This window comes from Anguilla rostrata, chromosome 5 (genome assembly GCF_018555375.3).
Source record: "Anguilla rostrata isolate EN2019 chromosome 5, ASM1855537v3, whole genome shotgun sequence".
In the NCBI taxonomy this organism is placed as follows: Eukaryota; Metazoa; Chordata; class Actinopteri; order Anguilliformes; family Anguillidae; genus Anguilla; species Anguilla rostrata.
This window is the reverse complement of record NC_057937.1, coordinates 55,784,705-55,811,709: the sequence shown is the minus strand read 5'-3', so window position 1 is coordinate 55,811,709 and position 27,005 is coordinate 55,784,705. Positions and strand designations below refer to the sequence as shown.

The 27,005-nt window shown below is 45.9% G+C and overlaps 1 protein-coding gene across 3 annotated transcripts in view; it reads right to left on the bottom strand.

Moving 5' to 3' along the window:
* piezo1 (piezo type mechanosensitive ion channel component 1 (Er blood group)) overlaps nucleotides 1-27,005 on the bottom strand; it is an 82,319-nt gene that overhangs the window by 51,407 nt on the left and 3,907 nt on the right. For all 3 annotated transcript variants that reach the window (XM_064337279.1, XM_064337277.1, XM_064337278.1), the window contains exon 2: nucleotides 3,908-4,003. In XM_064337279.1, the coding sequence (XP_064193349.1) occupies nucleotides 3,908-4,003 (96 nt within the window). The remainder of the gene's footprint in view (nucleotides 1-3,907; nucleotides 4,004-27,005) is intronic.

The following is a 27,005-nucleotide window of genomic DNA, read 5'->3' as shown; positions in this document are numbered from 1 at the left end:
ACCACTTCTCAGGAGGGGAAACAGGGCCAAATGCTTGGGGTGGGCTAAGAAATACCAGCATTTCACAGTGGATGACTGGAAAAAAGTCCTATTTACTGATGAATCCAAGTTTGAGATTTATGGCAGTAACAGAAGGGTGTATGTAAGGAGACGAACAGGAGAGAGAATGATACCGCAGTGTATCAAACTCACAGTGAAACATGGTGGTGGGAATATTCAAGTCTGGGGGTGTTTTGCCTACTCTGGAGTTGGACACCTGCACCGAATTGACTACACCCTGACCAAGGAGAAGTACCACTCCATTCTATACCCTCTGGTTTGCATCTTTGTAGAGAAGGATTCATACTGCAGCAGGATAATGACCCCAAACACACCTCAAAGCTTTGCAAGAACTACTTGAAGACCAAAGAAGTCCAAGGAGTCCTGACTGTCATGGACTTTCCTCCACAGACACCTGACCTCAACCCCATTGAACATTTATGGGGGCACTTGAAGACTGAGAAAGCCACGCATTCTGTGACATCACAAGAAGCTCTTTGGAACATTGTCAAATCATGCTGGGATAAACATGGGTCATCAGGTTATTCACAAACGTGTGGAGTCCATGCTAGCTCGAGTGCATGCTGTCATTAAAGCAAAAGGGGGACATGCCAAATACGAAGATATTCTGAAGTTCATGTACATTTTTCAAAAATTCAACTTTTCACTCAAATTGTTAAGCTGATATTATCATTTGTAATGAAAGAATTAGTATTACATTCAAAACAAATGCAAAATAGAAATATCTTGACTAGTGGTCTCAGACTTTTGGACCCCACTGTATATATATATATATAGGTCATCAACTGTTGAACAATCTGCAATTACCGTTTCCGTGTTTATTATACGACGGCAAGAAAAGAACAATGAAGTCAACTTTATCCTGGGCCTTATCAGAAACAGGAACTGAAGGGTCCATATGGCGCTCCAGAGCGTGACCGGGTTGATAACTCGATAACGTACACAAACAAACGCAGAGATCGGCCACGTGGGCCAGTAAACTGTGTACTGCTCCTCCGACTGCAGTCCGACATCGTTACCATGACTCCCTGCCGTGACCTGGAGCAGGCCAGATAAGGGGAAAATTATTTCCAGTGTTGAAAGCATATCCAGTGCTTATTGTTGTTTCATTAGGAGCAAGCAGGAATATTTTGTAGTCTACTCTAAATGAATACAATATTGCTACTAAATAAATAATTAACTCATAATACAAACCATGGGAAATGTAACCACGATAACTCCGGCTAGACTCACAATGCACTAAAAAGGCAAGAGAACAGTTCTACTCCAAGTTCTCACATCTAATTCTGAGTTCAACTGTAGCCAGTGGCAAAAGATCAATGCACTTGTGTGTACATGTCTGAAAAGAACATTCTGTCATGCAAAAATATTTAATGTTAATTTTTTACACGTAATTGACAGTTCTCATCATGTAAATTATGTCTTGTGACCGACTAATGGTTCAGATCCCCATGTGACTACACCGTAATGCCGCGTTCGGTAGAGGGAAACAAACGGGTCTGAAAAAATTTAATTGCAGAGAGAATAGTGGTAATTCCCTCCATTACTGCCGGACCCTGTAATTGGCCATTAACAAGGCAGCACAGTTAAAGATACACTGTTTTATTTTCAACATTAATTACATAGCAGGAGTAGAAAGATAAATACTCTCATGTGCTTCCTTTGTATTCTTTTTGTTAATGCCAATTAAAAAAAACGAATGCAAAAACAAATACGCTATTTGATACACCTGTTTTATAAGCGATGTGACCTACTGGCAGCATCACAGACAGCGCGGGATTAAGTGCTCAGACGTTCGTAATAATCAGTAATCGGTAGCATGCAAACAAACAGCTGAAATCACTACAATAGAAGGGACCGGAGGGGTTTACAAAAGGCGAGCCAAATTTCCTCCTTCACTTTCGGAAAATACCATCGGGACATTCGGTCCAGAGATTTTAAGTTCTCGTCTTACTCGCGGATGCACGAGAAGAGCCCTAAAATGGATGAGCGGCCAGTGCAAAATGGGTGGGCGCTAATCCTAATTTTCCCCGAACGAAGCACAGCAAGATTCTGCAAAGCAACGAACCATCGCAAGCTAGCAAGTAGCCTGCTGTTCTGCTGTGTGCCCTATAGCCAGCTAGTGATGATGAAACCCCCTGCTGACACCTGCCCTGAGTTTTTGTTTGCCAAGTTCTGCTTTTCATCCTGGGCACAAACAAGGCTGGAGCTAAGCACCCCATCATCCATCAGTTCGCCTCACTTTGTTTCCCTGGCACGGTTCGAACCCCTTAACCTGCAGGGCACCCAGCTGCCAACCGCTGCAGGGGAACAAACAACAGTGCCCAGGGCCTCCTGAGCCAAACCTAGTGCCTGTCTAAACAAGACTCCTTACTCACAGGAGCCCAGGCCAGAAAACCCAGCTCCATCCACACTGAAGAATCTTCACTGTAAAACCAACTCTGAGAGAGCACATTTCACACTGACGCACTGGTGCACCGTGAAAGCGAAAATTACATTTGACGTGACATAATTTTAAGCTTAGAAAGACAGACAAAGACAAACGATCGCATAAGAGTGGAAGACATTCGTGATTTATTTAAAGCATGTGGCATGAATTTAACATCGAATGAAATCAAGTGAAATTATTCCTCATCCACCGTAACCTTAATTTCGAAATTTCCACATTTCAGCAACATCTGAATGTGATTAAATGTCAGTTAAACTTAGAACTGTAATAATAAAAAACAAGGGGGGGAAAGAGCATTCTGGCATGTATCTGTACAATGAAACGCAGAAACAGAGGAAAAACGGAGCAGATACTGAGCAAAAATGGAGGAGAAATGGAGCAGAAGAGAATCGGAGGAGAAACAGAGAAGAGGAGAAACAGAGCAGAACAGAAACAGGAGAAATGGAGGAGAAATGGAGGAGAAACAAAATATAAATGTAGGAGAAACAGAGGAAAAACTGAGGAGAAACGAAAGAGAAACAGAGCAGAAAGAGAGGAGAAACAGAGTAGAAACAGAGCAGAAAGGGAGGAGAAACAGAGGAGTAAGGGAGCAGAAACGGAGCAGAAATTGAGGAAAAATGGAGGAGAAACGGAGCAGAAATGGAGGAAAAACAAAGGAGAAATTGAGGAGAAACAAAGTATAAATGGAGGAGAAACAGAGGAAAAACTGAGGAGAAACGGAAGAGAAACAGAGCAGAAATGGAGCAGAAATGGAGGGCAAACGGAGGAGAAACAGATGAGAAATGGAGGAGAAACGGAGCAGAAACAGATGACAAACGGAGGAGAAACAGACGAGAAATGGAGGAGAAACGGAGCAGAAACAGAGGACAAACGGAGGAGAAACAGACGAGAAATGGACGAGAAACGGAGCAGAAACAGGACAAACGGAGGAGAAACAGAGGAGAAATGGAGGAGAAACGGAGCAGAAACAGGACAAACGGAGGAGAAACAGAGGAGAAATGGACGAGAAACGGAGCAGAAACAGACAACGGAGGAGAACAGGGAGAAATGGACGAAACGAGCAGAAACAGGACAAACGGAGGAGAAACAGAGGAGAAACGGAGAGAAACGGAGCAGAAACAGGACAAACGGAGGAGAAACAGAGAGAAATGGACGAGAAACGGAGCAGAAACAGAGGACAAACGGAGGAGAAACAGAGGAGAAATGGAGGAAACAGAGAGAAACGGAGGCAGAAACGAGGACAAAGGAGGAGAAACGAGAAAACGAGAGAAACAGGACAAACGGAGGAGAACAGAGGAGAAAGGAGGGAAACAGACGAGAATGGAGGGAAAAGAGAGAACGAGCAGAACAGGACAAACGGAGGAGAAACGGAGGAGAAACGGACGTTGTTGTTCTTACCTCGCAGAGAGCGCTCATTGGGCCAGAGGAACCAGGGCAGCAGCAGCAGGTACAGGAGATACACCAGAGACAGGGCATTGAAGCGGAACAGGCAGGCTGGGGGTGGGGGGGAAACACAGACAGAAACAGGATCACTGATGGATACCCAAAAATCACACACAACACAACGGGGCACCATCAGGACTCTATGGTCACTGATGAGAACCCAGACCGCCACAAACCACGGCTAGACAAGGTCACACCACCGTGAGACAGGCACCAGTACTGCAAGTGGTGGGTCTTAAAAACCCTGACGACCACAACTGGGCAATCCCAGCTAACACAAAATGTTCTCCCAGTGTTACTGGAATGCCTTGTCAGTGTTATAACATTGCCACTATGTGGCATTGCGGCGTTTGTGAGAACGTTTTGCGTTACCTGGGAAGATCAGGAAACTGTGAGAGGCTGTATCAAGCGTACATACACAGTCTCTGGAGACGTGGGCAGGGATCTGTTTATTTAGTGTATATTCAGGAGATGTGGTGAGGGATGCTGGGAGAATTTCACTCGTTGATTTAATCACCAGCACCTGCCTTAACCAGCTGCTTTTCCTCAATCTCAGAAATACAGTACCATTCCACAGCAAGGCAAGACACACCTGAGGACCTGCAGTGAGCAGTGCAGTGCTTCAGATTACAGATTACACTCATTTAGGCTCAGGAGGAGGAAGTATTTTGTGCTGCCAAAGGATTCTGCACTCAACAGCTAATAAGCTATAGAGACGTCCAGTTTAATTCATTGCCACTATTCAAGTTCATCCAGGTAGATACCACCCCACAATGGCAGGATAAAAACTCCTGTTAAAAGTAGCTCAGAGCTATTATTTGGTAGTAGGTTGGTTTGTAAACACTGTGAACCAGGAATTTAATCAGCCAGGCTTACCATGAAAGGAAACGGCACAGGGCAGACAATTAACCTTGGATCCCGGACAACCTCATAAACCAAACAAGCCAACACCCAGTACCTGATCCTGCGACTGGGCACGTCCCTTGCTTGAAAATTTATGCCAAATTTATGCTTCCGCAACTCGGCTCGAGAGTGAAACCATGTGAACGTTCTTATTTATCAATTTCAGCACCTAAACCCTCCACGACTTTCTTTTAACCCACGCCCCCCCTGCCAGCAGCACTCTGATAACTATGTAGCTGTGGTCTAGTGACACTGAGTTTATTTCAAACGCGTGGCCAACTGGTCACCCAGAGGCAAAGGAGAGCTGAACAGCTGGCATTTCTTCGCATGGGGCGTGTCCGTCAGTCTGGCCCCTGTGAAGCTCTTCGATAACACACCACTCCATGGGCAGACAACAGAGCACTCAGTGGACCGTTCCTGTATTTTCTTGTAGGTAAGAAGAGGATTAAGAGGATAATGATGATGATGATGAAAACTGTGAATCGTTGCCAGGTCTGTGAGAGGCAGAATTGTTCTGGAGAGCAGGGCATACTGAATATACTGCTCGGTACGCTGCCATTGGGGTAAATAAGGACTTTAAAAAACCATCACCCAGCCTCCACCCACGCCCCGCCCCCCCATCTGCCTCCACCACATGGGGCACCTCAACGGGCTGCGGCACGGGTTCCGATCCTCTCAGCTCAGTGCTCTGCGGCTGACTGGAAGAAAACGAGAGCCTGTCTAATCATTCTGGGGCACTGCTGAGCTCTGGCGTGGTACCGCTCTCTGCTTTCACCTGACTTTCAGGTTCCTGTGGTAACCGCATGGCGCATGTAACCCCCCCCCCCCCCCCGCGCGCATGTAACTAGATGAAGTGCATCACAGTCCGTTCCGCAGAGTGCAGAATGTGCCGCCGGGACCTCCGCAGAACGCAGATCCGGTTTCTGCTCTGGTTTCAGCACGGCTGTAGAGCTGGGGCAAGCTCAGTGACTGAGGAATGCCTCTCTCATTAACGGCATCGCTCGCCATCTAGCCAAGCATCACGTTGACCTCAACGACACAACTGGCACTTGAGTGACTGCTTGCTATGAAGCTATACTCTTTTTCCTGATGGACAGAACCGCTTGAGCTCGGCTGGGTTACAAATCTCGAACGTCTTTGCTGCGGCAAACGCAGGTGATTTATTTTGCCTTCAAATGGCGGCAGCAAACTCCTCCAACAACCAATTTTCGCCTCTTCCGTTGCAATCAATCTCTCCCCCGCAGAACACAAACGGGACCCTTGATGCCACACAGAAAAATGATCAAGATGAATTTGCAGCTACATTGCTAGTTAACTAGCAAAGGATACTATACTGGCTAAAATTCAGTTGCAACTGGCACATGGAAGCTCATGCTAGACAGAGGTGGCTTGATTAATTACCCCCCTCCCACTCCAAAACTCAAACCACAAGGATTGGTCCAAATGAGTCAGCCAGAGATATCATGTGGTAGCTCCACCCATTTTTAGTGAAGCCCATTTCTCCACAAAACCGACCATTTCCCAGCACTATCACATCAGCCACTGCTCAGCACTACTGCCCCCACAGGGCTGCTCTAGTACTGCAACGCCAAGAGCCGCAAGAATCGCACGCACTCTGCAAGATTTATGAATCCTATGGTAATTTAACTTTTGGAAAAACCAACAGCCTGTCACGGAAAACCCGGGAGCTGGGGCAGGCTCCCGCGAAACACACTGGGGGAGTGCACGAGTCAGCGCGCTGAAAGATTGCCTTTTACGCCCCGCGGGCCAGCCGACGCACCCGGGCCCATATGCTGCCTGGACCCCGTCCAGCCGCGGAGGCCAGCGAAGAGGCGTGGTTTACTCTCCACGGACATCGGCTTTAATTAAGTCTCAAACCCCCCCCCCCAATGTGTCTGTAATGAATTAGCCGACGTTCCAGTATACAGTAATGTGGCTGTTTCTGGATGCTGCCTACAGATGGACGAGCGTGCCAGGGAATAAAATGGATGCACACATACACACAGACACACACACACACACACACACAACTGCTAGCCAGGCTGATATTTTGTCACCAGTTCCTTTCTTTTTTGGTAGGAATGATCTCTACTGTACACAAGTGATGAATGCAATCTCCTGCCCCCCCCCCATAATAATAATAATGTTTCGTCAATGTTGTCAGTGGGTTGCCAATTTGCAAGCCTTCCCATGACATACCATACTAAATCACAGTCGGCATAACAAAGACAATAAGAATCGGATTCCAAAGAATGTGTTCCATTTGTTCAAGAGAAATCCGTGGTTTTTACTGTCAGGTGGTTTTCATTTTCCAGCGACCGCTCAAATATAGAGTATATTTGAAAGGGTACGTCAGAAAAGTCAAATATGATTATGCGTGATGTTTTCTTTGAACCACAAATCCGTCTACGCTATTTTAAATACTACATTGTCTGCCAACTACAAACAGAAATGAATCAATTACAAGTCTGTTACTCGGATTCCAATGCAGCCAATTACAGCGTTTGGGATCTAAAACGGGTAGGACGATATCAGTTCAACCGACTTTATAGTTTATTACCTCTATCATGATCAAGCAGCCCACTGAAGCCTAGCGTGGGTGTGTGTGTGTGTGTGTGTATACACTTGTTGTTTATTATAAAAGACTCACCTTCACATATCTACTCCGTTATTGCACTAGCATTCCTTAGGGTTTTGTCTAGTAGTCTTTAGTTCTTAATTAGCCTTATGTTCTTAATTAGACCAATCGTTTACTTTGTTTGCTGTTTATTTTTAGAAATCTACATTAGTGCTGAAGATATTCCAGACAGCACACATTCTTATTTCTACCCTGGGAAATGCACCTAAATAATCAATTAACTGATGGGACCATTTAAGTGCAATTAAGAGAGGCAGCACATATACACAGGCTCGCCGGTACCTGCATTTGACATTGTTATCTTCCCTCCCCATCAGTTTCCAGTATAAATAATCACATCAGATCACACTCGATGTATAAACAGCGGACAGGTCTTGCATCAGACCTAATGGCTCCCAGTTCTTTCCACTCTCCCGGTAATGACTGTGTGTTTATGGTCCGAACCCGCGCTGCAGAGCAGGCACAGGCTGGGGGTCTTGACTGCTTAGCTTCGCGGTAGCACTGAGACCGTGAGGCTTTGTGAACCCCAGAAAGGGTGGAGCTACCCGTCACACATCGTCACTGATTCGCTGCTTTGAACCAATCACACAGTTCAGTTCAGACAAGTCACTGAGTCATTTTATTTGGGGGGGGGGTGGGGCTTCACAATACCTCGCCCTCCCGCAACTGCTCACCAGTGCTCTTTCGCCACCTAGTGGTACGACAAAAGTAATACCATTGCTTTCGGGGGGAGCCACTCTCTGCGCGCGAGTGAGAGGCTGAATCGAGCGAGGCTTCTGTTTCCGAAGCTGCGAGGCATCGCTCCCAGCGACTTGGCCAGCTCTGCGACTCTGGAGCTGCCCTGAATAATATTAATAATGAAAGCAGGCAGCGCTATGCCAAGGACATGTTTACGCACCGTTTCACGTTTGCCACAATGCCCCACTGTCTTATGGGACGTGCCCTCACAGCCGCACTTTAAACAAACGCCCACAAAGCTTTTCCTCCGCACACGTTATTCCAAGCAACCAGGAAATTAAAAAAAAAAAAAAAAAAAAAATCAGGTAAAGTTCAGTGATTCAAATGTACAGCATGTGCTGCTCCCGTATCTCAGTAACAGATGCAAGCCTAAACATCCACCCCCAAACGCCCCCCCCCCCGCTCACTCCACTTGCCCCACCCCACCCCTTAATCTGGCACTGCCCATGCTCCCGGGCTGCCAGGGCGCGGCCGCAGTAGTCGTACCCCGGCCACAGTTTGGGGCCAAGGCCGAGTCCGTTGGCAGAGCGGCGAAGGGTCTGGAAGGCGGTGATGAGTCAAGCTCTCCCTCACGCAGTGCAACAGCAGGAACAACAAACGCCGAAAATCGCAGCGGAACGGTGCCAGCTGCCTCCAGCGAGACCCATAGGGAAGCAGCAGCGTTTTTCTCGAACCCGCGCAGCTTATCGACACGCCCCCTGCAGCTCCAGCCCGTTTTCACACCGAGTTCAGCGCAGTTCAGATTTAGCGTATTCGCTGGCCTGCGCCTTGAGCCCAGCTCCACAGAGAAGGAGGGCCTGCCACAAGCTCTGCGTGCCCACTGCACATCCCGTTCACCGCACTGCCGACACTTTATAAACAGCGAGGCACATCACTGGATGTGACTGGGACACAGCTATTTTATAGGTCTTTAATAGTAAAAAAAAATTAACTCAATGCATAACGCTCATGGTTAACAGTCCTCATCAACTTGTTTTCTGGGCAGAATCCAAATCCCCCATCCATCCTTACAAATGAGCCGCCAGCATTTGGCAGTTAGGACGGCCAGTGCACGGGTAAGGCAACACGTCTCTGCTCTCCACGCTGCCCCATACGGTGTTCACGGGAGCTCCGAAAGGATCCAACGACCGCCACGACAGCGACCGCGCCCAGGAGGTGAGCACTATGAGACTGGAGATGAGGAGGATTATAAAAGAATGGATTTGCGCTGAACGGTGAGGGGCCCGGAACAATAATAGGCCAAGGCGGTGCGGTGACCTTCGTCAGACGAGGGGGCACCTACGCGCACGTGCATCACTCTAGGGCTTCGAAAAGTCCATTCGGGAAGGACGGAGAACCGATCGGGAACAACGTGTGGAGCCAGGGAGGTCAGGCATTTCCGAGTATCTGGAGAAACGGAGAGCAATGGAGGCGAGGGGGGGAAACCTCTGGGATGGACGCTGCGTCGAGCTCAGACAGCACTGAGGTCAATTCCGCGGATGAAGCAGGAAGACAAGAACACCAAACGCCAAGCACAGGCACCAGCGACAGGACAATTCAGTTGAAAGCTGGACAGACCATCACATTCACCGACCGATCTAGTGGATGCTAGTGGAATCTCAACAAAGGGACAGCACTATTCTGATTTATTTGCCGGGGGTTCACCATGGGAACCTTGCTACCCAATTTGTGGCGATTTGGCGTGACAGCACTGTAATACGGCTCCAGACGGAGATGTTTCCAGCATAACATGCGTGTTGATGGAGCTCCAGCGGCACATGCCAAGTTTTAAACCCCGATAAGGGAGGTCTGGCAGGCTAGTACCCATCCAGGAAATCCACCGACAGAACAAAAAGGAACATTACAAATATTCACTTAATATGTAGCCTTCTGTTTTACAGTACAGCGCTCAATTTCAGTCCAACGTGCTAATCATAGTGGACTGGAAAACAAAACAGAGACGGTGTTCCAGGAACTCCAAATGCACAGCTGGATTGTATTTGATTTTCAAAACATTTATTAGTAACAAAGGAAACAAAAATGCTTCTTTACTGGGGCACTGTCAAACAATAGGATAAGTCAGGTCAGAATAATGTTCCCTGTGTGAACTGGACTGTGTTCTTGGCTATGAATAACTGTACGAAATGAGTATTGTGCCTCATCGAAACCTGTGTTTTGTAGTTGTTCCAATGACTTTGATATGCACTTTTGTACGTCGCTTTGGATAAATAAATGTAATGTAAATGTAAACAAAAGTGCATTTTAATGACAGACAATACAGGGGAAGCCAAAGTGGGGGTTCGGGGGGGGGGGGGGTTGAGGATTGTCTTGGCCAGGTGTTCTCTCTCTCTCTCAGCACAGAGGGGTTCCCACGCAGTGGATCTGGAGCCGGTCTTCTGAACTACAATCACAAGTGGCTGAGTTGGGTCATGAGGTACGCATAAAAAAATAAATAAATAAAATAAATGAATAAAAACTTCTGTATACCGTTTGCTGCACGTTATGCGATTGCAACGGACCGTTTGATGACAAACCGCACTGTTTGTATGCACAGTGCCGCCGTACAAACAGTCATTGTGAACGCAGAAACTTTTTAATTAAATACCGGAGTGTAGGTCAGGCCGCATTATAAGAATGTAAAGGGGTTGGGGGGGGGGGGTGTGTGTGGGAACTCTTGCTCAAACAGTAGATGTGTGGTCAGACACAGAGGGGGGCGTGTAAAATACTCAAGGTTAAAGGGTCATTCAATAACTGCCTCTGCACTCCAGTTCGGCATATCCATTGTTATCTCTCTCAATCTTTGCAGCCTTTGCCGTTGTTGCCATAATTCCTTCTCTCTTTCTTTTTTTTCTTTAACAGTAGAGTGGGCTGTCCACCCTCCATTCATATGTATTGCTTTGCTTTATTCAGACAAGTAGAAAGCAGAGAGGGTAGCAGACTGAGAAGGGAACACAGCTCACAAGGTTCCATGGTGGGGGGGGGGGTTACTAATCTATGGTTCACCCTACATACTCACAGTCACACATCTCTCCATTATAATTCATTACAACAAATGCTACTGCACAAGGCACAGGCAACACTAACGTGCTTGAGTAGCATTTATTGTAATGAATTATTGAATTATAATGGGGGGGGAGGGGGAGGGAGACGTGGCAGAGCCTGTACGGTCGGCTGTAGATGAGTAACACCCCCCCACCCCCCACCCCACCAGTAAAGACATGATTAATATGCCTATGCAAATGAATCATGTGTTTACTGGTCCTGGGCCCAAGGATAAACTGGCAAGTCATCAGTAAATTACAGCATGATGTTAAGTGGGAAATTTATTATGTTCACCCATTAACCCTCTACCCTCAGCTTGACTTTTCTCAGCGACGAACAACCTGCAGACAAGTCTTTGTCTCCGTGACAACGACAGGTGTCAGCACACTGACGTCATCGGCACTGCACATCTCCCTCTCTCCCTCTGGGGTAATTGGATTTCATTCAAACACGTCAACGTTTTGGTTTGTAAAATACGTCTGTCAAAAACCGAAGAGATCGGTAGGTAAACCGTGCAGTCGTTCAGCCCGTTGTGCTGCTTTCGAGTAAAAAGCTTCGATGCGAAACGCTGATTCTGTTTCCTCCTCCTGGCTGAGACACCCTGGAGGCAGAGCTCTGACAAGCTGACAAGGCTTGCCCCCCCCCCCCCCCCCCTCCCCCCCCGAAATAACATTTGTCTCCTTACCCAGCATGCATAGCAGTGCGGGATGGGCTGCAATGTTCGCTGGCTTTTGCAGTTTCTGCACTTAAGCACTGTATGTAACTGTATTGATAATATAAGAAATTCATTTGCATAGTCAATCCACACTCAGAAATATCTGAATGATATTTCATTAAAGAACCTGCTTGTGATGTTCAAGTTAGATTCATTTATGTTTATTATTTGATATCCTATCAGATAATGAAGCACTATGAAGTCATTGGCATTTGTTTAATGTTCATTGTTTCCTGATCAAAGTTATTATGCATAATCTTATTACTTGTATAGACATGATTGTGCAACCTACCATAGCATTTGTCCATGTTATGGTAGGTTGCACAATCCTGTCTATACAAGTAATTTGTAAATGGTAAATGGACTGCATTTATATAGCGCTTTTATCCAAAGCGCTTTACAATTGATGCCTCTCATTCACCCACTCACACACACACTCACACACCAACGGTGAAAGGCTGCCATGCAAGGTACCCATCAACTCGTTGGCAGCAGTTAGGGGTTAGGTGTCTTGCTCAGGGGACACTTTGACACTCCCAGGGCGGGGGATCGAACCGGCAACCCTCCGACTGCCAGACAACCGCTCTTACCCCCTGAGCTATATCGCCCCAATTTGTTTTGCATTCAGGTGGTCTAGTCCGTACAGGAACATACAAACTTTATCAGGGGTCCGCTGCAGTTCATAAACGCTGGTTCATGTCCAGGCACAATTCCGGAATGTCGTAGTCTGGGAACGTCCTGAATTGGCTTGTGCGACAAATCTGCTGTTCTGACAGCTGCTGGTCCCACATCAGCCCTGCACTATCAACAGCTGATACAAAGGCTGAGCATCATTGTTATGTCAAATAAACGTGAAGAGGGAATGATTCGTCTGTTTGTTCTCTGATTTGGTGGCTGTTTGTTGAAATAAGTGCAGTGAACTTGACTTCAATTGTATCGCCAAAAGCGTTCGGAAAGCCTCACACACTGATTGATTCAAAGCTGAGCAACGATCCCCACCTATTGAAATGAGTGATGCCTCTTGAGTGGTGTGGGAGGAAGACACAAAAGACAACAAGGACATCAAAAGTACAACAGCAGTTTTTCATTGCTTTACCACTTCAATAACAAAAGGATCCCTTGTGCCATTCTTAGCCAGTAATCAATCACTTATGCTCTTCACACCATGGTGTCCCAGGGCTAAACCTTTTAAAACAAATCAGCGAAACACACAAAGCAAGGCCCAGATCAGTCAGTTACCGACAGATTACATAACAGCACAATCAAAGGGAAAGGTCTTCAGGCCGGTTTTAAATGCAACTACAGCAAGTACAAAAGTATGGCCAACAACACTATTGCTAAGAGATGTAATCACGGGACTAGTTTCAGTACTCAGGCCCGTAACAGGCGTGAAGGCGGGAGAACAGCTAGACGAGGCTGCTTTTCAGTACGTGAAATTTCACCATTCAGTTTCAGATCTGCGATGTCTGCTGCAGATGAGATTAAGCAATTTACTGCAAAATGGCCCCAGGATGAAAGCAGCATTCAGGAGCAGAATCTGTAACAGAAGTCACGTTGAGTCTGATATGCAGAAACACAGGGAGCCAGTCCTTTTTCCCCAAACTACAGCTTTTAACAGTTCTTTAGTATCTATTCAGAGTTTAGTGGCTCATTTTTCCCACGACACGCAGGAACTGGCGCCGTGGGCTATGCATGGCAAATTGTGGTCACTCACTCACTCACTCACTCACTCACTCACTCACTCACTCACTCACTCACTCACTCACTCACTCACTCACTCACTCACTCACTCACTCACTCACTCACTCACTCACTCACTCACTCACTCACTCACTCACTCACTCACTCACTCACTCACTCACTCACTCACTCACTCACTCACTCACTCACAACCTTCGAGGGACGTTTTATGGGACGCATGTGCAGGTGGTGCGTCGTTTGGCACGCGCCGTGGGTCTGGACGGTTCCGTGCTTGTCGAACTACTCACAGGGTTTCGTTACGGCAGACATTCTGTCATTTCTCCTGTGAGGAAGCTGAGACCTGCCGGGACAGGTAAGGAGCGAGGAATGCTCACTGGCTCAGGTTAAATCTAACGCGCTGCAGCATTTGGGCTGCTCCCCTTTGAAGCACTGCTTCCACAACACGGTGTCATTTCTGCATGGTTACAGTGTGTACAGTACCCCGTAGCTATGAAAACACCCGGATTTTGAACTCCACAGAAAATAGCCCAATGGTGACTCAGGGAAAAGTATAGTATATGAGGTTGGCCCAGGTCAAGTTTCTTGCTATAAGAAGATAACAAAAACTGATTTCTAAATGTATTAGATTTTCTAACGTATACTTATTCGCCAAAAATAGATTGATCATGGAATGCCATATATATTTTTAACTGAATTATAATTAATAATGAATACACTTTGCATACACGCATACTCAAATACAAAATTGCTGTATGAACCAATACCCTGAAAGACACCAGAACTCTTTTCCGTTCCCTTGCCATGAGAGAAGTCATACCCAGGATGATGAACTTTGACCTTTGGAGTGTGTGTGAGTCTCCCACATCGCTCAGCATGCCAGTTCGGGTTACTGTGAGAACCACAGTACCACGGCAATGGCTTACCGAGGCAGAATCTCAGTGAACCTGAGCAGACAGTACTGGATATAGCACTGGGCCTATTCACTGCAGACACGCCATATCACTGCAAAAACGTTAAATGTAGTCTGTCGCCGGGGTTGTCACACCACTGACAAGACTTTACCTTCACCTGGTGTAAGGTGGCTGTCTGCTACCTGTACAGAACCAAGTCATTCCCAGATCATTTCCATATCCCTTACATACACGCCCCTCAAAATCACAAGCTTTTGAATGCTTCTCCTCATGATCTGCCTATAAAACACAGTCTAGATCTTGACCCAGTGATTTTTGAAGACAACCCATAAATCTCTGCAACCAATGAGCATCACAGACAGCCAAGGCTCTCTTCTGTGGTTCAGTCAATACCACCATCACTTCTACCAGTTGGTTCAATAGCAACTGACTGATTACGATGATATCTTGTGTTCTCAGCCTTCCATTCACTATACATGATGTGAAACTAATATAGCTAAACATATGCATGTCACCTCTTTCTAATGCATAAATGACATTACTTCCTGCAATGTTAGCCTGCTACACAGCGCAAGTTTGATCAGTCGGCTATTATAAAGTCTCAACTCAATTTTGTGCATGCTAACATAATTTTCTCCAACAAGCAGGTCTTCGGAGAGTGCTTTGGAAAAAAACTTGGCCATTGGAATTAGGTTCATTCCTTTTAATTTCTTGGCATAAAATGCCGTTACCAAGTTTCAACATGAAGAATCGGAGTCCGGGATGTTTGATGGGATGTTTTCTACGGTGTATTGTCAAATTTCAACTGTTCATCCAAACTGGAAAGCAGGAGAACAAAAAAAAAAAAAAAAAAATACAAATCCAGGTTCATGTTAGCTACGCACTGGACAGCCAGTCAGTTCCCAGGCTTCCAGATTTATGCCTTTGGCAAGTCTGAAAACACTGACAATGGGAAGAACAAACTGAAATGGGGACACTGACACAGCAAAATGCAGAAGAAAAACGCATTCGATCTGCTCAAATCAGCACAAACCAGCACAGCTCAATCCCGTATACACCCAGTAACACGTTATCTCAGGTTTTGTTTGTGCTGAGTTCAGATCTGTGGTTACAGAATGCAGATTCTGCTTAGGGCAACTATACACAGACAGAGAAAGACAAAGTTAAGACCTGCAAGTAATGTTCACAGTCCTCTTTCCAAGAAAAGAAATTAAAACAAAACAAGTTGAGACGAAGCTCGTGAACGTCAGATCATCCCGAAGAGATAGAGGTATCTAATCTAAGGCCCACCTCAAGTGGATCGTCCCGACAGGCACTGTGCTCGACAGCGGAGGCGCGGAGGTGCGTTACACAACCCAAAAAGAAACCAAAGAAAGCCGGCAGTGCCAATCATGCAGTTCAGATCTCGTATATTTGTTATCGCAACGCCGCGGAGAACTGGCATGATAGCGAGCAAGAAAAAGGGCATGTGAGAGCATGTGTGTGTGTGTGTGTGTGTGTGTGTGTGTGTGTGTGTGTGTGTGTGTGTGTGTGTGTGTGTGTGTGTGTGTGTGTGTGTGTGTGTGTGTGTGTGTGTTGTGTGTGTGTGTGTGTGTGTGTGTGTATGTGTGTGTGTGTGTGTGTGTGTGTGTGTATGTGTGTGTTGTTGTATGTGTGTGTGTGTGTGTGTTGTGTGTGTGTATGTGTGTGTGTGTGTGTGTGTGTGTGTGTGTGTGTGTGTGTGTGTGTGTGTGTGTGTGTGTGTGTGTGTGTGTGTGTGTGTGTGTATGTGTGTGTGTGTGTGTGTGTGTTGTGTGTGTGTGTGTGTGTGTGTGTGTGTGTGTGTGTGTGTGTGTGTGTGTGTGTGTGTGTGTGTGTGTGTGTGTGTGTGCATGTCGTCAGGCTCTTTGGTCCCTGCCCACGGTAGGTTGGCGGTATTTCAGGAAGCTGTCAAAACTTGAGCAGCGGGCAAACAAGGCCTCGAACCCGCGAGTGAAGGGGGCAGCGGCTCGGTCAGCACATCTAAAAGCAGCTCGGTGTACCCGCAACAGGTGCTGACCTCCTGTCCCCCCCCCCCCCCCCGGACTTCTGAAGGCTTACCGGTTACCGTACATGACTGATTGCTTGTATCGCTCCCCCCACCCCCAACTCCAACACACAACCCCACCCCCAACCCACCAACACCACCTGCCTTCCATCAGTATTAATTTGAATCCGATCCGTTTATTTATAACATGAAGAGGAAAAAAAAAAAAAAACAAGAGCGGTTGTTAAGCGCAGAGATCCGACCACTCTCCGGTCTGTCGTCTGACAATCTCAGCGTACCCTCCGGACTGACTGTGATGACCCCTCAGCAGGGTCACTGGAGAGGTCATGGATGGACTGATCTACAAGCAGGCCGGTCAGCATGCGTGACACTGAAATCAGAGAGTCCCCCAGCTCCATCTCTGCCTTGCAACTCCTTCTTGCAGCCATTTTACAACCCACCTCCCCCCCCACCCTCATCCTGGGCACAACTTGAATGCTTTTTCCTCCTTTTCTCATTAATTAATTTGGTTGGCACTCTTACACACTGACAGAAATACTCACAAGATTGTTATGGCCAGACTCTAATCAGCACAAGCCAGCACAGCTCAATCCCGTATACACCCAGTGACACATTACCTTAGTTTTGCTTGAGCTGAGTTCAGATCTGTGGTTACAGCATGCAGTTTCTTGCCTAGGGCACCTTCGCACAGACTGAGAAAGACAAAGTTAAGACCTGCAAGTAATGTTCACAGTCCTCTTTCCAAGAAAAAAAAAAAAACAAAACAAGTTAAGACAATACTCATGAACGTCAGATCATTCTGAAGGCATCTGATCTAAGGCCCACCCTCCCCTGCCCCACCTGCGTCCCATCCCCCCCCCTTTCCCCTGCCCCACCTGCACCCAGTCCCCCCCCCCTCAATCCCGGGAACAACTTATGAACACTTTTTCCTCCTTTTCTCATTTATTTATTGGGTTGGCACTCTTGGACAGAAATACTCACAAGGGTGTTATGGGCAGGCTCAGGTCACGGATGTTATAAAACGACTGGGCTTATTTTTACTGGCGTTCGCGTGCGCACTACGCACGCAAACACCGGTGTGTTAGCATGAGCATGTAAAAAAGAACAGTCCCTCTGAGCTCTCTCTCTGCCCAAATGCCCACCGGTCAGCATGTGCATGTAAAAAAACAGTCCCTCTGAGCTCTCTCTCTGCCCAAACGCACACTGGTTAGCATGTGCATGTAAAAAAACAGTCCCTCTGGGCTCTCTCTCTGCCCAAACGCCCACTGGTTAGCATGTGCATGTAAAAAAGAACAGTCCCTCTGAGCTCTCTCTCTGCCCAAACGCCCACCGGTCAGCATGTGCATGTAAAAAAACAGTCCCTCTGAGCTCTCTCTCTGCCCAAACGCCAGCGGGTCTCTTCTCTCTCTCTCTCTCGGGGCCACGGGCACGCGAGCGCACACGCTGAACCGTCCCGTCGTGGGACCGGGGGGGTGGCTAAGAGGCGAACCGGCCTGCTGAAGGGGAGGAGGATTCTCACACTTCTTGTGGGTCGGGGCATGCCAACACAAACACGGTCTCCCTGGGGTCGTGACTCAGAGCTCAAGCTACAGCTTCATCCATCATCATGAGATTAAAAAAAAAGAACACAAGCTAACCAACCGCTATTATTCCACGGTCCTCATACAGGCTAACCAACCGCTATTCCACGGTCCCAATACAGGCTCCAACCGCTATTCCACGGTCCCAATACAGGCTCCAACCGCTATTCCACGGTCCTCACACAGTCTGACCAATCGCTATTCCATGGTCCTCATACAGTCTTATCAACCGCTACTCCACGGTCCTCATACAGTCTAACCAACCGCTATTTCACGGTCCCACTACAGGCTCCAACCGCTATTCCACGGTCCCAATACAGGCTCCAACCGCTATTCCACGGTCCCAATACAGGCTAACCAACCGCTATTCCACGGTCCCAATACAGTCTAACCAACCGCTATTCCACGGTCCTCACAGTCAACCAAACGCTATCCATGGTCTATACAGTCTATCACGCACTCCCGTCCTCATCAGTAACCAACCGCTATTTCCGGTCCCATAAGCTCCAAACCGCATACCACGTTTTCATACAGTCTAGCAGCAACCACTGTGGACTATGTTCTACAAAATAAGAGTCTTTTTTTTTTTTTTTTTTTAGAAAACACTCCTTTACTTTTGCATGTTACAAAACCTGCAGTATGTGGTGGGAAGTTCAGTTTCTTTACTGGATGAAAAACAGAACAGCCTGGTTGTTAATCTGCAGCACACTATAGCCCTCCGAAGACTGCATAGGTCCCTCTGAAGACCGCATACCCTGAAGGGGTAGTCATTCAGACCTTTTCCAAGAACTCCATTAAAGCATTTTTCTAAATCCTTTTGTGAATTCAGTAATAATGGTAATGTACAAAACAGAACATTCCGATATCAGTTATGTTTTTCAAGAGTTTCTTTTTTTTTTTTTTTTACGATTCTATTATGTTTCCAAGGTGTTTAAAGCAACACGGTTTTAGATCGCGTTACTCGGCTGTGAAGGTGAAGTTACAGAAAGATTTCGAATGGCTCCTACCCAGTCCAAATACACAAAAACCCATTCAACTCAGACTGAAGCTATATTTATGATTCCATTTTTAAATAATTTAAATTATGGAGGTGATGTAATGTCCAGATCATTTGAGTATGGGTGTCGTCTTCCTATTTTTGGAAATTTGGAGTCCCAGCTCAACTCTTCATTGACTGCCACTGTCTCTCTCTCTGTGACCTGCACAAAATGATACAACTTTGCTGGGTTCATTAAGGAACTTCTGGTTTTCAAAAGAAAGCATAATTGGCCACCAGTTTGATAGCCATGACATAAAGCAGCCAATGGGAACAAAGACCACCAGGCCTATGCTATGTGGTCATAGCGGCAAGTGTTCAAACATAGCCAAAAAATACATAGGGCCTATTTAGGGCCTACATAAAGTATGCATGCAAAACGTACACATTACACCTTGAGTCCTGAAATTATGATATTTATAAAAAAGAAATCTATTGTTTGCCAAAAGACGTGTGACTCTTTAAATATATTCCTGGAAGAAAACTCCCCTCAGACAAGATTATTTCACAATTCTCTACCTTCACTCTTAGTCCAGACCTCCAACATTTCTGACCAACCTGGTTTCCTTCCCTCTATTTTTAACATTCCCAGTGAAAAAACAGCCATTCCAGGCTGCTATTTGGGACACCCAACGGAGAAAGCACCTTTCAGAGTTCAAGTGAGGTTTAAGAAAATTCCTCAACTGGCATTTGAGCACCCTGATTAAAGATGAGGTAAAAACCTTTTCTCTGTGATCATAGCTGAGTCTCATGCCGAGAGCTGCTGCCACCAGCACAGACAGGAAGGGAGTCAGACTCAGGTCTAATCCTGATGAAGGGAGCTGGCACGGGCTGAGAACCTCTCAACACATCACAAAACACAAACACAAGACCGACCACGCTACATGTGCACACACAACAAAGCACGAACACCACGCTAACGTCCCAAATCTGAACACCACACCGACCCTACCGCACACACCACAAACACCCACACGCTGTCCCGCACCACACACCACACACCGCAGCTACCCACACACACACACGCACGACACACCTTACCGCACACAACCAAACACACACACCCATGCACCCACACTACCAAACAACACAGCACGTGCCCACACACACACACCAAACACACCAACACCGACCTGCACCACACTGCACACAAAACACGACACCGACACCCACCACACACAAACACTAAAACACCGAACACACACGACCGCATACACAACACTAAAACAGCGAACACCGACACGCTACGCAACATGCTAAACTAACACATATGCACGATCCCAGACAGCACCAGACCAAAAACTTAACACCGAACACAACCGTACCGCATAGCAACCAAAACTAAAACACCAAGCACCGACCCGCTACCGCACACAACCAAAACTAAAACACCGAACACCGACCCGCTACCGCACACTACCAAAACTAAAACACCGAACACCGACCCGCTACCGCACACTACCAAAACTAAAACGACATGACCGCTACCGCACACAACAAACTAAACACTAACACGCCCGTACCGACATACAAACGACAGACGCACGACATAAACTAAAACGCGTCCCCCACTACCACTACACGAACACCACCTGTCCCAATACAAACTAAAACACCGAACACCGACCCGCTACCACACACAACCAAAACTAAAACACCGAACACCAGTCAGCTACCACTCACTATAGAAATATCTATTATAGACAGATCTTCCTCACCTTTCACCTCCACCAACACGCTTAGCTTACAAAACGTAATGAGGAACGCTTCCCTGAACATATCCACTATTGTAAACCAGCAAGATTGCGTTTAATCATAGGATATGGTGACATGAGACAGCCACCCAAAGTAGCCACAATGTGTATAATTTACAACAGTAACAGTCTACACCATAACGATTCCCACTTCCCGTAACTTCATCTAATTTTTTGCAACCGATCCTATTTTTATATGCCAGGAAAACACTCAGGGTATGCTGTTGAAATGGAAAAAGACTATTTTTATTTCTATGCTTAGTCATCCCGTTCAAGGTTAAAGTTTATTTATTTATATTTTACACATGAAATGTCTCAAAGGGCTTTACAAGACCACATTTGTAAGTGGTGAAAAGACAGATTAAAAACTGCTTTGTGGACACAGGAGTTATGAGGCCGATTTGGAAACACAGCCCGTGTGTGTTCCTCCCGTCTACCGGCTGTGCTGCAGTGTAACTGAAGACTGTGCCTCACATGTAACTGGAGCAAGCAGACCGCAGTACCCCAATCGACCAGAGGGGTCGCTTTTCCACAACAAGGGAGGGAAAACCTGGCTTTTGTCCCATTCCCCTCCCGGGCACAGTCGGCAGTGGTAGGGTGAAGATTCGATTCAGGTTCCCCCGAGAATCAGCACATACTAAAGCACCTGAAACCAGGAATTGTGTCATTATGCCGGGAAACTATTACCCTCCAAATTGCTCAGGGTTTCCTGTTACTCCAAACTAAATTAAAGGAAAGGACTGCTGAACTAGAAACTCTACAGGTTACGGTTACTTAAGCCTTATCTTCAAATTAAAATTTGAGAAGCACTATGAAACAAAATATATTGTTCATTTGTTAGGCATGACATGTCAGACTTACACTACCTGTCTTTGTCTCATAAAAGCACCCTGATTTAAAAATTACACAGGAAACTCCTATTGAATGCACTGCCAGGCATTGCAGACAACAGCAGATTTAATCTTAGTCATTCACCACGACATGCATATCAAGTGGCGTTACCGCAGGAGGAGTTAATTTGTGCCATATTGCGGCTGCTGCCGCTGCGGCATCCTTTCAAAAGTGATATTTAATTTCCCTATGCGGGGCTACAGAGACTGCACAGGTATAATATATTTCACATCCATCCTGTGGCCACTGAGACTCCAAATAATGAGTCAGACGAGACCGAGTTTCCCGTCATTTACTTTCAGACAGAGGTGCACGCACGTGGGCAGTAATCTCTCCCACAATGCACTCTGGGTCTCCAGAAGCTTCTCGGCAGCTCTGGGTCCAGGAGTGGAAAAGGCATTTGGACACAAGACCAGGGGGACCTGTTTGGAGGATGTGTAGGCTGAGGACTTCAGTCCCTCCACGACTGATAGTAATAATGCATAATATTTCAGATTTATTATGTGCTTTTCATTGAGTGAGCAATCTCAAAGCACTACACGAGCGCATTAAAAAAAAAAGATTTTTAACGATAGGAAAGATGACGAGGATAGAAGAATAAAGAGAATAAAAAAATAACCAAGTATGCAAATCTCAGAAGATGAAGCATTCCACACACAACGTAGACGTATCACACAGGACTACGAGAAGCAGTTTTTTTTGGGGGGGGGGGGGCAGGGGGGCGGGGGGTGTCCAAAATGTATGGGATTTTGACAAATCCACAAGGAATATTAAAGAGGAAAAATATATGACAACCAAACGTAGGTGTGGAGATTAAATAGAAGGCATTTGCTTTTTTATACAGGAGTTCATTGAAGATGTTTGAAGGGATTTTTAGGGAAGAATCAAGAGAAGCGGGCCACAAGAGGGATCTCTACCAGCCGTCTTAGACAAACGACCATGATGAATCATATCGGTTATGCGGACACTGCCAACACCACCATGTTTCAGTTCCTCTCATGCACCAGATGTTCATTTCCGTTGTACAGTTTCAAACCATGTCCTTTACACAGTGGGTATTCTAATGGTCTGCCCCGCCTAACTGGTTAGAAATTGTAACACGACAGACAACATGACAGAATGCATTTCCATTTGAGTGACTTTCGCCATTCAATGTATTACACAGCGCTGGAAGTATATCGTGGTCATTGTTAAAAAATGGTCAAACTTCCATGATCACAATTGAAAATTTTAACTTGTGCTACTTTAATTTTATGTACATTCATAAAAGAGCATGAAACAGGATTTGTGACATTTGGACAGGACAAATTTTCGGAAAAAAAGTAATTCGGAAAATATAACGACCGCCTTCTTTATGTGTAAGGAAAAAATGTAGATTGGAAGCAGGCGCTGGTGCCTTCCATACAGTATGCTGGTTCTAATACAACCGTCCATTCGTAGCACTAGCCCTGACCTAAAAACTCCAAATTTAAAATATGATTCAGTCCTTTTCCTCAAAGATGCCATTTCACGAAGGTTGCGACCGAGGACAGAGACCGCACTGAATGCTGGGAGAAAAGTGGAGTAGCAACTGCTTCTTTTCTCCCAATTCAGAATCTGTAGGGAGTCACTCAATCTCAGGCCACCATGTATAAATTTATGGAGCGAAAAAGTTGCACATCACAAATTCTATCTCAACTTACTCCTGAGCGGGAAAGTAACCGCCTGTTTTCTACTGTTAGATATTCACCCCACTTGTGAGAAACGAAGCTTGGCTGAACTAAGTTCCGATGTGCTTTGCTCCTTCATATAATATCCTGAAAAATGGAACCGCTTGATTCATCCTGTTCAGATTTCAGTGCTTTGGGGCCATCATTATAGTAAGTTCTTGATAAGAGAGCACATCTGGGACTAAATTTTTTAAAACTCTTTTTAGAATTGATTTACTGCGTCCCCACATGTCAGGGGTTTTGTCATTCTGAAAGTTTTAAAATTTGTTCACTATGTACGTAGCCAAAGTCCGTACGTCCAATCGTAGCCTACTTGACAATAAATTTACATAACACGCCTAGTTCAAGGGTCTTCGTTCACAAATATACTGATTTGGTCCACACCTCTCAACAAAGTGCAGAAAACCAAATGGGTGTAAAAAAAAAAAAAAAAAATTACAGCATGGAATATTTTTAATTATTCTCCTCATGTGGAGGGCTTTGCATGATGGCACAATGGAAGGTGTGTAGCACTTATCCGCTGGAATTTTTAAAAAAAGAAGCCCATTGTTATTGGAACACACACTGAAACTGTTGAGGTGACCCCACAATGTCTGCATCCTGTTTTTGTGGAAAAAAAGAAAGGGGGGGAGGGGGGGAATGACTGTAATTCTACCCGGTAGCATGGCCATGCCTAATGTCCCAACATGCTAAAGCAAACAACTGTGCGAAAGCCACTAAATATACTTTATCACAGGCAATTCTGGTAGCTTTCCCTAATATATGTGGGACCCCACCTCTTAGTCCAGTTGACTTCAGGCTTGTCCCTCATCCAGAATGTTCTGTAATAGACGGTGAGAGAACAAATACATTTCTGGCTAGTCCGTGACTGCCTTCTGTTCCACTGCCTGGCCTGAGACACACACACACACACGCACACGTACACGTACGTACGTACGTACACACGCAAGCACACATCCACACACACGCATGTGCATGCATGCATACATGCACACACACACACACACACACACACGTACGTACGTACGTACGTACACACACGCAAGCACACATGCACACACACGCATGTGCATGCCTACACACACGCACACACACACACAAAACCATCTCTAATCCTTCAATAGAGATAAATTAGAATTACTGAGAGCCAAAAACACAGAGACCCACACTCCCCTCTACTTTTATCATTTCATCTATTTAAAAGAATGTGTGTTAATTAGAAAGCTTTTGACACAGATTAATTACAGTGCTGAAATGTCCCTGCCAGAGTCCACCCAGCCATGTCTGTTTGTAAATCACAGCACAAGGTAAAGCCTGAAATGCCAAGACTAGAAGGATCTTGCACACAGCAACAAAAAAAACAAACAGAAAAAAGGTTTACTTTGGCTACAGTTTGCTGGTTTCAGATCACTTTTTTTTACAATTAACAAAGAGCATATTCAAAATATTGAAGGCACAGCCTTGCCCACACGAAAAGAACAAAAGGAAAGATTGAATTCGGTGTTTCTTGGCAGCAAAAATGCTATCCCCTCGGTGTGAGTCAGACAGATTTGCAACAGAGCAAAGATTCAGGGGCTGTTCATTAGAGCACAGCAGCATTAACTGTGAAGATGCGACAGTAAAAAAAAAAAGGAAGCTCACTCTTGTCTCCGTGCCAGCATTGCCAGCAGTGTTGTCAGACGCGAGCAGCGTTTCTACGCGTAATTCCTGTTAATAAGCGTCATTAAACAGGGGCAGAAGCAGGAGGGCTTGAGCAGGGTGCTGCGGGTCTTTAACGATTCACAGGAGCGGGGAGAATCCACGGTGTGATTTATCAGCCCCGCACAGCCCGGCTCCGGCACGCCTGATGTTTATTTAATGAGCAGAGGTGCACACACACAGACACACACACAGACATAGGCGCACACACACACAGACGCACACACAGTCATAGGCGCACACATACACACACACATACATACAGACACGCACACACACACGCAAGCATGCACACACACAGACACACACACCTCAATCTGTAGGGCTTTTACTGTCTCATAAATCATTGAACACAGAAATACACAAATAAAATTATATTTTTCGTATCTTACAAACAAAAATGATTGGTTCACAAACACATTTTCAAATGTAATGACTCACGAGACAGTAATTAGCCCATACTTATATACTCATCAGCTTACTCCTCATGACTCACACTGCTTCTGCAGTTGTGAAATGCTGGTCGCTAGCTCGCTCAGGCTCAGTAATGCATTGGGTGTGGAGTAACAGGGTGATGATAATGGCAGAATGTTTTCACTGACACCATCCACCAAGAAATTTGTTCAGCGTCAGGCACAGAAAGCTTCCTTTATTCCGAGCCACGGCGTGAAGGAGAGTTTGTTCCAGGGCGGTAACAGCTCGGTGTCCACACGCAGCGTTGCACTGAAGACGAGTGTGACAGGAACAGGAACAAAGCCGTGTACTAAATAAAATGCATCAGCTGATATCCCCACAAAGCATTCGGTCGACTGAAATAAATAAGAACACTACAACAGAGCTGCTGCAGTAACCCCTACAGCAACTGAACTCAACTGAACAGCCTCGGTGGCATTTTACTACTTCAAAAATGTAATACCAGAGCAATTCTGATAATTTGACAGTCAATGGGGAGCTGAATTATTGCCGTTTTATTTTTTTGGTCATGTTCATTTTCCCTTCTCTCTCTCTCTCTCTTTCCCTCTTCACTGTCCTTCCCTCTGAATTGAGCAGACAGTGAACTTGAGCAGATATAGGCTTATTTTTCATGTTCTGCTGGCTGCAAGGAGCCAAGCAGGAAAAAAAATAAAATCTACCATTTTGAAGAGGCAGCTCTTATATATTCACCCAGTTGAACATTTCAAGGTTTTATATTTTGCATGGCCAGTGGCAGAGAGGCACTAACAAAGAGATGAGAGGAATGCACCTCAGCCAGAGCAAGGCACTTAAAAAAAATGAGATTGCATTTTGCCATACCTGTCGAGTTTTAGGTCCTGTGTGCATCTTGTGTAAATATTGTGTGCTACAGGGACAAATAAGCTGTTGAACAAGAAAGTTAAGCTGAAAAACAAGCGACAGATAATCCAGGACCAGGACACTAGAATATAAACATGTTTTACCCGAGTCTCATTGTATGCATGGGGTGTGTTCCAACTGCTTATTTTTTTCTCCCTTCCTCGTCTCCTTTCCCGGTATGGAAGGCCCAACGGGTCAAAACATACGTGAAATTGGAATCACACGTTGTCAACGTGGGCCCATTCCATTCGCTTATTTTATCTCCTTGCTTTCCTTTCCTTGCTCCTAGCCCCGGGCCGTGTCAGAGGACACAAGGAAAGGACGCAAGGACGGATTAATCAAGGAAACGTGTATAAGGCAGCTGGAGTGTCCTCGCTCTTTCAAGCCTCAGTTTGAAGCA